Source organism: Culex pipiens, chromosome 3 (assembly GCF_016801865.2).
Source record: "Culex pipiens pallens isolate TS chromosome 3, TS_CPP_V2, whole genome shotgun sequence".
Taxonomy (NCBI): Eukaryota; Metazoa; Arthropoda; class Insecta; order Diptera; family Culicidae; genus Culex; species Culex pipiens.
The window spans coordinates 44,039,832-44,052,303 of NC_068939.1; the positions used below are offsets into that span (position 1 = coordinate 44,039,832).

Here is a 12,472-nt window from a genome sequence, read left to right on the forward strand (position 1 = left end):
TACTTTATTCTAGTCTAGTTAGCTTTTGAATAGTTATTTTTACATTTTACCACGGGAAAAAAAACAACTCTCAGTTTCGCCCCCCATTTGAAGGAACATTCTACCGATTGACTGCTCTAACTAGTTTACTGTGCAAAACATTACTTGTTATGCTAACGTGAAACGAAAAGTTTAGAAAGAGAATTAGACAAGCAAGAAAAGAAATTAGAGTTTAAAGAGAGAAAGAGGGTAAAAATCCAACTCGTTTCTAGTAGCACTTCAAACAACTAAAACTTTCAAAAAACAAGTGCGAAATGTTTCAAGCATCGAAATTTCAAACAGTTAAAAAGCCAATTTTGAGTACTTACCGGCACTTACCCTATATTACTGTTACTTTTAGGCAAAAAACGAGGTGAATTTCTCCAAAAGAATAGAAACAAGGCGGACTAAAATGATTCTCCGAGGAATAAAGACAGACCGAGACAGACCAAACAATACAGGGACAGTTCGAAAGAAACGGGTTCCAAAATCAGAACGGAAATGAAAACAAGTGTGTGTTTTGCTTTATAAACTTTTCAAATGTTTTTTTGTTGTCTCTATATTTCATTCACTTTTTCTCTGCGCCACTTTTTTTCTGCTTGTTCTCAATCAATAATAATATAATAATAGTTTTTCTTCTTCTGAATGTTTTTTTTTTTGCGGTTCACTACTCTTAAATAATAGGTTTTTTTCTTGTTTCCTTTTATTGTATAATATCATCAATTTTAATCAATAAGTACTGTATGCATTTTCATTCATTGTTTCCGCTTGTCACTGGGTTGTTTTGCGAAACATTTCACTCCGACTTTTTGAGGGGTCGTGAAATATTTCAAGCGCGTCGTCTTGTTTGTCTCATATTTTTTTGTTGTTTTGTTTTTGTTTTCACTTCTGTCTCGCTTGTTTTATAAAAATATGACTTTTTTGCTTGGTGCAATCGGCCGTTTTGATCGCGTCTTTTTTAAATATATATATATATTGCTCACTACTAAACTTTACTTGTTATGGGTTGTGTGTGTAAGTTTTTTTTCTTCCATTCTCTCATTTGTTGTTGTTGAGTGTTGGTTACCGTTTTTAAAAGTATTAATTGCTGCTTGTCATTAAAACTTGTGTCATGTTTGCATCTCTTTGTGTAATATATTGCTTATTTACAATTGCTCTGCTGTTCGCTAGTGACTAATTGCTTTTTCATTTCATTTTTTTATTAGAGTAAAATGATCAAATCAATGAGTATATGATTCAGTACTGGCTAAAAGTTACGCTTTTCTTAGCTTAGGGGGTTTCAATAATTTAAATAAATAAATAATTTATAAATAGTTGAGTATATGAAACGAACCTTACTAGGAGAGTTTTAAAATTTAAAAGGGAAATAGCGGCTACACTTTTGAAGTTTTATCCTTTTGCTGCCCTTTTTCATTTAGTAAATTTCGCTACGCTTCAAGTTTATTTTGAAAACTACTTGTCAAAATTAGGTAAGGGGATTACAAAAAATGTAAACAATACACTACCACTACTGGACGCAGTCTCCCGGAGGCTGCTCGCTTAACTAGGTTGGGCTAATTTTTGGTTTTCGTTCTACTGTATGGGGCCTTGCTATGTACATTGTTTTTGTTTTTTGCTTGACGTTTCCAGCCGGCGACGCCATTTTGAACCCTAACGATCCTGAGAGAAAGAGAGGGGCGCCTTCACCTTAACTAAATTGAGATCGTTGAAAAGCCTCTCGCGAATCTTTTTTGTTTTGGAAATGTTTACAGACTATACTTTGTTTAAGGTTAGTTTTTTCTTGTTTGACTAGAGCACACTCCGTTTCTTTACAATCGTGTTGCAAATGGCCTTACGTTAGCGAATTGAATTAATTTACTCGAGAAAGGATCTCTGCCCGCGGGAATCTGCCAACACTGGTCCGGCTTAAGGGCAGGTTGGGATCCCGCGGGAGATTTCGTAGTTAACTCTACTGCTGAGAATAGGGGGTAATAATTAACAAGGGTTTGTTTACCGAAAGTTATATAGTGTTTGTAGGTTATGGGTTTTTTGTTTAGTATAGATAAATATATGGGTTTCTGTATGAGGATGGGCTACTAATTGCTCGATTACATAGTGGACTAAAGCTCTCGTATATTTCCCAACGTCTGGATGGATAAATAATTGCGTCATGATGAGAGATTAAATTAGAATTGACTGTCGATGGTCGTCGGGACCCGTTTCCGGGAACCTCCGGAACCATCAGTAGGGATCTCACGCATCCGAAGAAACGAAATGCTCAAATTGACTATACAATGCATTGAAAAAAGCTCATTTTAGCTGACTTGATGCACTTATTTAGCATTAAAAACTAATTCAGTGCAACCAAGCCTTAACTATTGTCGCTTCCCTTCTTCATCGTTTGAGAAAAAATAATGAAATTTTTCATCAAATTTGAATTTTTTAATTGAGTTGTATTGTTGAAGTGATTCTGATTTACCGCGGCAGATTTCCTTGAAATATTTCGTTGGTGTCGAACTGTCAAAAATTGATCGCTGTAAATACCAGTAAATACCATCTTCCACAGATTTGTGTGTAATCATTGTGCTGATTTGGTAGATTTTGACAGTTCGATGTAAATGAAACATTTCAAAAAAATCAAGAAAATCTTTCACGGATCTACCGAAACCAGAGGGCTTTTGTTAATTTGATTTGGTTAACCGCAGTGGATTTTCTTGAAAGATTTCGAACTGTCAAAAATCCACCAAAGCATCTACCACATTGATCGCACAAAAATCTGTGGTAGAAAAGTATCCACCGGTAGATGCTTTGGTGGATTTTTGACAGTTCGAATTATTTCAAGAAAATCCACCGCGGTTAACCAAATCAAATTAACAAAAGCCCTCAGTTTAACAAAATGGTTCAAAAGTTTGACGAAATTTGACTGTGTTGTGTCAGATGTCGAACCAACATGTGTCAATATTTACTGATGAAATGTTTCATCAATCATTCATCAACCATTGAAGAAGGAAAAGCGACTTATTTTATCCAGCTTTTTAAGCAAAAATGGCGTTCGAATGGTGAACGCCAGAAATGTCAAAATCACTCAGTGGTACCAACATTACGGAAAAAGTGTGCAATGACATGACAGCCACATTTTTTTCTAATGATGGTGCTACTGCGCGATTTTGACATTTCTGACGTTCAACATTCGAACGCCATCTTCGCTTAAAAACCTGGATAAAGGCGCTTGAAATATTTCGTTTAACTTATGCGTTCACAATCAGAAAATGAAATATTTCAATCGTCAGAATAAAAACAAACCATTTAGCTCGAAACTTAACCTCTAATTTCCACACTCTGCTCACATTAACCACTCCACCCGTGGGAAAAGGCGGCCGGAAGCCGCAAGTGCGGCCAACCAGCCCCACCAAATCCCCAGGTTCAAATCCTATTGCACGTGTTACCCACATCTCCGCGTCCACATCAGCACGTCGTCGTCGTCGATTGCTTTTTTCTGAAGGGGGTCTTGGAAAGAAATGACGAAAAGAAGAAGGAAGAAGACGAAGGCAAGCGAAGAAAATAAAGAAGATCCTTAAACCTAACCTCAAAACAACTCTCGCTCGCTCACTCACTCACTCAACTCTTTCGAAAAGTGTCAATTTGGGTTGCTTTATCTTGCACTTGATTACCGCCGAGGAAGGACCCCGGCTCTGACACCTGTCAACCCCCGTCGTCGTCGGGGGGTTTGGTGAGAAGATAATTCATTATCCGGGAGGGTCCGGCACCCCACTTGACCAACCAAAATGAAGATGATTGATTTGACAAATTAATTTCCCGCTTTGAAGCTATTTTGAGTGACAGCTGCGTATTTACATGGTTTGGAAAGCGTCCTTTTGGTTTTGCTTGCTTGTTGTTTATAAAATCTAAGGCTACGAGATCTACCATCTCCTCTCTGCTACTGTATATATTTTTTCAGAACTCTGTTTAGTTTGATTACGCGTTGTAAAATTGCAGTTTCCAGTACTCAATCAACATCTAAAGAAGCGTTTTTTTCTTTCTTAATTTGCAGCTTATTCTTTGTTTTGCTTCAAAATGGCGGCGCTGCGCCATTTTCGCAAAATTTAAACCAAAACTGACAGCTGACAGAACCGTCAAGGTGAGATCACTATGTACAGGAAAAAAGAAAACGAGTGAGACAAAGAAGGGGAAAACCTAGAAGAAAGTACAATTGTTTTACTTACGGCCTAATTCGTTGTTTGAGAAACGTTGCTTTTCGTTCAGAACTTTCGTTGCTTGAGTTTTGGGTTTATGTTAGTTTTGTTTTCTAGGTTATAATTCGTTTGTTCGCACCTACCCGTCAGTTGCTGCGCGAACGGATTCGTTGTTTTTGTGACTTTGATGGGTGGTTTTTGAAATATTTCATGACTCTGTTGTTACGTATTGCTTTTGACAGTTCACAGGGTTGCCAGATTGAAGGGTTTGCGTGAAGGTTGAAATTTTACAGCAGCACTTTTCGAGTAGGTCGAAAGTTTACAGCTTACAGACTACAGAACTAGAAGAAGTTTCAAAGTATGAATGAGTTTTATGGGGGGTTTCCTGTTGTTTTCAACGATTCGGCTCCCCGCGGGGAGCTGCGATCGCCTAGGACTAGGTGAAGACTAGATTTTTCAATGTTTTGTTTAACCTTACGCACGCTAAAATTATTATCTCTTTCACTAACTTACGGTTTCTCTCGTCTCGCGTAACCAATATTAACAATATAAGTATTTGCCTTTGCATGTCATTCCTCTTACGCACTAATTGTCCTAAAAAGAGACCCTTAACCTGCCTAGAGCTGCTTACTGGTTTGTTTCTACTATGTTACAGACTTTTTTGTGTTTTTTGTTGTTTTTCGAAAAACCACTGGGGGCAAACAGAACGAGATTGTAACTTTTCCTTTTTGGGTTGTTTACATTTTGATAACGAAAACTTTTGGTTTGTTTTTAAAACATTTTTCCCTCCTGCGACGCCTTTGGCATCACTTCCTAAGGGTGACTAATACTTGAATTTGCTTAAAATTGTGTTTGTTTACCTTAGTTGTTTGGACGTTTTCATGATTTCGTTTAGCTTCAGTTTTGCACCACCACCACACCATCTTGTCTGTGGAAATGTTTCAAACCTCTTTCGTTGAAATGTTTCACCAAATTAACCTGTCAAAAGTGATTTTCTTCCGTGCACTGACCACGGTCCGTGGGGGTGATCGTGAGATAACGATAACTAGCAAACGACACGGGCTACTTAGGCGCCCCTCGTCAGAACAAGGGGCGAAACAGCGGCGATGAATAAATAATTGAATAAATACTAATAAATAGTTCCTGCCCGAGGGGGTCGGGACCAGCATCGCGACGGAACGGACCGGATGGAACGTTCGAAAAGGGAATGATTAATGGGTAAAATTGCTTGTAGGAGGGATTTTTTTGCCTTCCGGAGTTTGTTTGGAGATTTTTGCGGCCGAAACGAACTGGCATCACTGCGCTTTTGACACTTGTTCGCGTCGCGCCATAATGGCGTCGCCATAAAAATCCCACAGCCTACTTCCAAAATTCCACTCCACCCCACCGAAAAACCGTCCCGATAAGACGACGAAAATGAAGACCTGTCACACCGCAGGAGACCTTCTCGTGGCGTGACTCCACTTATCAGTACCCGCTGCCGGTGATATTTATTTCTTCATTTTTTGACTCCCTCCGGTCGGGGACGCCACCGTTGGGGGGTGACATTTCCTGATCCATTGCCACCGATAAGGGCGCTGCTGGCAGGACTAACAAAGTGCCCCCCGTAGTACAAAATACTTTTGTCTTCCTGTGTGTCGACGACATTTGACATTCCAGAGTGGCTCTGATAACCGCGCGCGAGCTCGATAAGGAGTCAAACGTCAGAAGCGGCCGAGGGGTCGCCAGCGGGAACGAACGCAATGTAACGAGTTTGAAGCTTGGTAATTAAGGTTGGTTGGGCGGCCTACTGCTTTGTTCTTTGATTAGCATTTCAGGTGTTTGTGTTAAGTGTGTTTGTTGTTGTTCAATAATAATAATAGTGGTGTTTTACAGCGGGGGACGGGGGCCGTCCGATTTGCGCGTCAGCGCGCTAATTGAAACGTGTCTTTTGACTAATTGAACCGAATTGCTATCAGGGATTGCTTGCTGGGTTGCCTTTTTTAAAACGTTTTTGGATAAAATTGTATAATGCGTTTGTTTTCGTGTAAATACTTGTTTGTTTACAGGTTGGATGTCGCTAGATGCAGTATATGTAAAGGTTTAATGAGGGCGACCTTGACGCGTTTGCTCAGAGTTAATAAGAGTAAATGAAACGGAAACTACTTACAAACGGCACCGCTTTTTGACCGGCAGTTGACTCACCCCTCGGGTGATTACAAGCTGTCAGATTTGACGTTGCCGAGGGGTACTCGAGTCAACTGATTATCGCAGTGCGGTTTCCCCTGCACTCTCTACTAGGAAAGTTTGAGAAAGAAGAACTTCAAAACTACTACCTTAAGCGATTAGGTTAGGGCTTCAGTTTAAAATGATTCGGTACGCCTTGGGGGCGGCCAGCGAGGCGGCCGCATCCACCAGCGGTTACCCGCTGAAGTTGACGTTGATGTGCACCGGATGGCTGGAGGACGCCAGCAGGACGGCCGCCGCGGCCGACGGGTTCGCCATCGTGGTCAGCAGGTTTCCGTTCTTCATCACGAGTATGTTGCTGGTTGCGGCACTCGCACTGGCAGCGGCCGCCGCCAGCGTGGCAAAGTTTTGATTTAAAGCTTCCTCGTTGTTGTTGTGCTCCTTCTTCATGACCAGCTTGTGCGGACTGCCGGTCAGCTCGAGCTTGACGTTGTTATTGTTCTCGATGTCGATGTCCATGCTGTTGTCCGAGCACGACCCGAGCGGACTCATGCACCCGTTCGGGGGCAACACTCCGTCGTCTTTGAAGCAGGCGGACTCCAGGTGCTTGTTGAGGTACGACTTGAGGGCGAACGTCTTGTGACACCGCTGGCACTGGTAGTTCTTGTCGATGGAGTGCGTCTGCATGTGGGCTCGCAGGTTTGACCGGTCGGCGAAGGCCTTGCCGCAGTGGGCACATCCGTACGGTTTCTCGCCGGTGTGTGACCTCAGATGACCTTGCAGCAGCCAAGGTCGCGAGAACAGCTTGCCGCAGACTCCACAGCTGTGCGACAGTTTGTGCGTCAGGACGTGCATCGCCAGTGCCGGCATCGAGACGTACGCCTTCCCGCAGGTCATGCACTTCTTCGCCGACTGCGAGTCCAGACTTCGGTGCGTCTGCTTATGCCGCGACAGATTGCTCGAGGTCGCGTACTGCTTGCCGCACTCCGTGCACGTGTACTTGGCCTTGGTCTCCAGCACCGTCTTCGGATCCGCCACCTTCTTCTTCGACCTGCCGTCACTCACGAAGAACGCCTCGTACGTGTACGCGACCGTCTTGCTAGACCCGCCATCCTCCAGCGTGTTTGTGCTGTTTTTGTTCTCGTTCTGCTCGGGCGAACCCAACGAACTGGGCACCGTATGCTGACCCCGGTCCTCCACCACAACCTGCTGCTGGTGATGGTGCTGCAGCAGCTGATGTGGCGCCGGCGGCGGCAGAAAGGCCGTCGAAGCACTCAAGTCCAGAATCGCGTGCGCCGCATGCAGGTCCTCTTCCGCCGGGATCCGCATCTCGTAGTTCCTCGGCCTGTCGTCCAGCGAGTACGGCCGGTAGATGTCCTTCTTCTTGGGGGGCAACGACAGCGCCGCGCCGGAACTGCTCGTGAAGAGCGACGTCTTCTTTGGCGACTGCGACGGACTCCGATCTTCCTGGGGCGACCGCGGAGGGGACGTTGTTGTCAATTTTTCCATTTCAGGGCTTAGGTACTTAGCGATGGTTGGTGTTTAGGGGTAAGTTTGGGTAAGGGTTTCGCCTTATTTTGTCATATTAGGGCTTGTAGGTTAGGTGGAATGTGTTTGCTGGTAGGATCGGCATAGTTTTCTTTGGGTGGATGGAAGTTGACGTATCCAAAGGTATAGAGGAGAGGTTGAAAGTTAATTTTGAAGTAGTGTAATGTCAATTTTCGGATGGAGCGAGTGTGTGAAGAAGTGTTCCGGAAGGGAGGGGGGTTGGTTGGCGTGATGATTTATAAATTTCATTTAGGATGGATTAATGATAGATATGCTCGTCTTGTATACTGGAAAGAATGAATATTATGGTAGTGTCAAAGATAAGCTTGTGGGTTTGGCGAGGAGGTGACGGAGTAGGGGACATCGTGAAGCTGGAGGATTGCAGGACATCGATATCGTAGAAGATAGTAGAGACGGTTATGGAACAATGAAAGTTTTTGCTGATAGTGTTAAGTCCGCTAGACCGGTTTCTATAGTTAAAGTTCTTGGAGGTTTATCACTGAACGAAGTAGCAGGAGAGTGGATAAGGTGAACTCACTGATGTTATTAATTTGATTTCAAGAAACTGGTTAGACAGAAGGGTTGGGTTTATTAATATTTTATTGTAAACGTTTGTGCCCACGTTGATGCTGGCGCGCGCGTACGGTGCTAGAGCCACGGTAACCCCCAGAATAAAGAGCCCCTCTTAGGAAGAGTCTGGGTCAACTTGGCTCGACATTCATATGTTGGGGTGGAAGATGCGGATAGCGAACGAGACCAGAACATTCGATATCAACATACATAGAAATACTGAATTAAAATTCGTGGAATATGTCTGCCCAACAACGGTAAGCGGACTAAGGGCAATCGTAGATGAGCATATTAATCAACGTACTATGGCATACCGGACGCAGTGAGCAGATGCCTGTCGGACCGAGCTTGAACATTCCAGGCGCTATTCTGTACATAACCGAGAGAGTACAGTTAGTTGCGGTGCAAGTAAAAGACTATGAGTTAAAACCGATAGGCGAGAGGTTCAAGTAACCATTCGAGGTACAGCGTCCTTACAGCGATTTTCTCGGTCATTGAGAGTGACTAGTGTTATTCCCCTGGAACGGGCATTCTTTCGGCGGTGATATGTTGCTACGTTCGTTCAATCGGGAGATAGTTGGAAATGCGAAGCTAATAACGGGTTACCTTGAATGAGGAGTTGGTAGTCTTGTTAGAATGGTATGAGCGGTGAGCATTACCCGGATGGGTTTTGTGTCTGTGTGGCTTAGACTTAACTGTGTAATAGGGCAGTCGGAGAGATTGAGTGACTGTTTCCTTGTGTGGGGGCTTGAGATTGCGGTTCGGGCGATTATGTATTTTACAGGGTTAGGATTGAGGTGGCTATATGGGGGGAGGGGTTACAGGGCCCGGCACTTGGCGGGCGGCAGGACAGGACTCGGATAGTCGATTAGGGGGTGTGTGGGGAGTTTCGTAGTAGACAAGTAAGAGTGTGGTAAGCAATGGGTGGAGAGAAGCTTAGCGTGTTGCTGAGTTTATGACGGTTTGTTTACGGTGTAATCATTGAGTTAGAAGGAGCAGGCGTGGGTGGTTGTGATCGTTGTTTATTTTACAAGGATGGTCTTGGAGTTTTGGTTTGTCAAAGCGTGGAGTTGTTAGAGCTGGGGGTGAGGTGCTCGATTGATGTGTTGGTGTATGGAAGCCCACCGTTGGTACTAGCGGGTGGTGTTCGCTTGGTAGAAATCAGTATGATAGCGTGTAGTTAGTGTAGTTGCTGAGTTGGGTTCACCTACTGCGTAAGTCTGCTTGGCAATTATGTGTAGGTTTGTTATAGTAATTGTTGACGCTGGTGATACGTGAGTATAAGTGATGATGGAGTCAGTAGTTCTCGATGTCCGTGCATGGCTATAGGGTTGGGAGGGAGGGGTGATGTGATAAAGTTGGGGAGGGGGGTGTGAGGGTTACAGCACGAGAATGCAAATAAATTACTTCGAACAACAACAGTGGCAGACAACAGCGGCCAACCTTTTGCGAAGCAACAAGATAGTGAGAGTGGTGGGGTGGGTTGTCCAGAAATTACGGAAATTTTCAAAATTTGAATTTCTCTCAAATTTTGTTGAATGCTGAGTTAAAATCACTTAAATCTGACAGATACTCCATTTACTCATATTTGAGTAGGTTTGGTTTTTGACGAAAAATGAGAGATTTCAAATGTGCGTGTGATGCGTAGTTCCTGAACAACCCTTTCCTTGTAAGTAAAGAAGTTGTAGCAAAAGAAAAGGTTGAGTTTGCCCCCTCATAATGGCGATGCAAATACAAGAATTGGAGTAGAGGAAATGTTTTTCTCCTCATCCAGGCTTGGCGAACCTGTAGCGACCTGATTCCGATGGTGTTCATTTTATGCTGATTTTGGGTTATGGTAAGTTGGCAATAAGTCATGGTGGAATGGCGGTGAACAAGACGGTTTTGTACACTGTATAGGACTCCGATTCTAAAAATTCATTAAAAAATAATAATTTCCGCAACTTCTTATTACCTAAACTTCTGTCTTAAGGAGGTATTAGATTATGACAAAAAAAAACTTTTTTCGTGTTTGACAGTTTACCAAACTCGCAAACAATACAAAATGCATGCACGCTGACATTTCAGCAAACAAATGCAACTGTCAAAAAGTGCGAGTTTGTTTGTTTGTCACACAGTCTAATACCTCCTTTATTGGCCAGACGTAAATTGAAGCACGTACACTGCGTCGATTTTGCTTTACGAATCGTGCCATAAAAAATGTATACCATAAGAAAAGCGACTCGATTTGGTGTTGACAGCAAACACAGTTCAGGTGAGGGGGGAACCCCCGTACCGGAAGTGGGAGTTGAATATCCGCATTCCGCACTCTGCAGTGGCGGGCGTTGGCAAAATGAATGAATTCCGGCCGAGCTGGCCCTGTTTTTTATGCAACACAGTATTTCATAAAAACACATTTATTAGCGCTAGCGAGTGGCTTAAGGAAGTCTAGTTTCAGTTACTTGGTCCACTCTTGCGAGTGTGTTTTTAATGATGAAATTACGGTTTTCTGAAGTGGGGTTAGGTCCTCGTCCTCGGAAGAGAAGCGCTCAACAGGACAAATTGGGGAAAATCCTCAGCCATTGGGGGGGAAATATGTAAATTTTGCATTATCAACCTGCTGCTGCTGAAGGTGGGCTGGTCGTCCGGGGCAGGTCGTCGTCGTTTTCCTGATGGATGTTTTGAATATAAATAGAATAGCTTGGAGAAGGCTGCCGGAGGGGCATTTTAAAGGGGAAGGGGAGAGTATTGTATGAAGGAGGGACCTGTCAGTGGATAAATAAGGATAATATTATCATAATTTGCTGAAAATTGATGGCACGATGGCTTGCTGCAACGGATGGACGCAAAGAAGCTTTTCTGGTTTAAAATTAGGAAAACGATTTCATAAATGACTATGTTGATGTTCACAAGCCCAAAAATGGACTTTCCTAAATCTCTAGAGTAGAGCTCTACTTCAAAAAATGGGTTTGGCAAACCAGAATCTAGATTAAGTAGGTTCTAGAGAGTTTGACTTATTTCGTCACCTCTATTACGGACTTCAATATCCATATAACAAAACTGTTTTTAAGCGGTTTGAAGCTTTTGGGGTAAGTACAAGTGTAAACAGTGAAGTGAATGCTGCTGATGATTCCAGAATGTGATGGTTGGTAAGTAACTCTGTCAATGTCAAACTGTCAATTTGTTAGAATAAGTTTTTTAAAGTTCCATTTAAATTGTAGACTCATATTAGGACTAGGACTAGGATTCTTTTCGTTAAAATTACCAAAAAATCAAGTTAAAGACAGATAAAAGCCCACTAAATCTCAGCCAACTTCGAATCACGTCCGGATCCCCGCGGAGAAGATGATCCTTGGAGTTCGAAATCGACGCAATCATGATATTAATAATTCAATTACTGCAACAACCACCACAGCAGCAGCGACTCCGATATCCAGCTGGGCATGACAACTTCCAAACAACTGGCAAACTTCCCCGGGAAGCCGGCCAGAAGTCTCGCAAGGATTTAATTAAACATCTCCAGCGTTGCCACGACGCCAAATTCGGCGATTCAACTTGTCCGCAAAGTTATTATTGGATGCTTGGAAGTCTCTCTGGGAAAAGTTTCCTCCCTTTCCTGGAAGCAGCAGCTGAGCTCGAAACTTGGCTCTACTGCGCGCCATTAAGATAATAAAAGCACTTGAAGGCTCTTATCACGTAACGCATATTCCAGGGGCCGCTGCGCGCGTACGAGCTGACGATCCGTCATTAAGGTCCCACTCCCTCCCCTCCAACAGTTCAAGGAATCGATAAGGAATCCGAGAGCGCAAAAGTAAGTGTTTATGACCTGCTCAAATTGCATCTAATTCGATCATTACCGACGCTTCGTGACGAACCTGCCTTCCTTCGCCGCCTTGCGGACCAAGTGCGAAAAAACCATAATCTAACTTAACGTCCTCCCACACCAGGACCTTCGGCTTTCTCCCTGAAATGTGATGTTCCGGAGCAGCAGGACACCCACCCTGTCGACGGTCCACACA

The 12,472-nt window shown here is 43.4% G+C and overlaps 1 protein-coding gene across 1 annotated transcript; it reads right to left on the reverse strand.

Moving 5' to 3' along the window:
- Window positions 1-629: 629 nt before the first annotated feature.
- Window positions 630-7,865, reverse strand: LOC120416518 (transcriptional repressor scratch 2-like). Its single transcript, XM_039578234.2, has one exon. It carries the CDS (start codon window positions 7,863-7,865, stop codon window positions 6,591-6,593), a length of 1,275 nt encoding a protein of 424 aa, XP_039434168.1. The 3' UTR covers window positions 630-6,590.
- Between the last annotated feature and the right edge of the window lie 4,607 nt (window positions 7,866-12,472).

Coding starts and splice junctions, on each gene's coding strand:
- LOC120416518 (XM_039578234.2), bottom strand. CDS start 7,865: ATGGAAAAATTGACAACAACGTCCCCTCCGCGGTCGCCCCAGGAAGAT.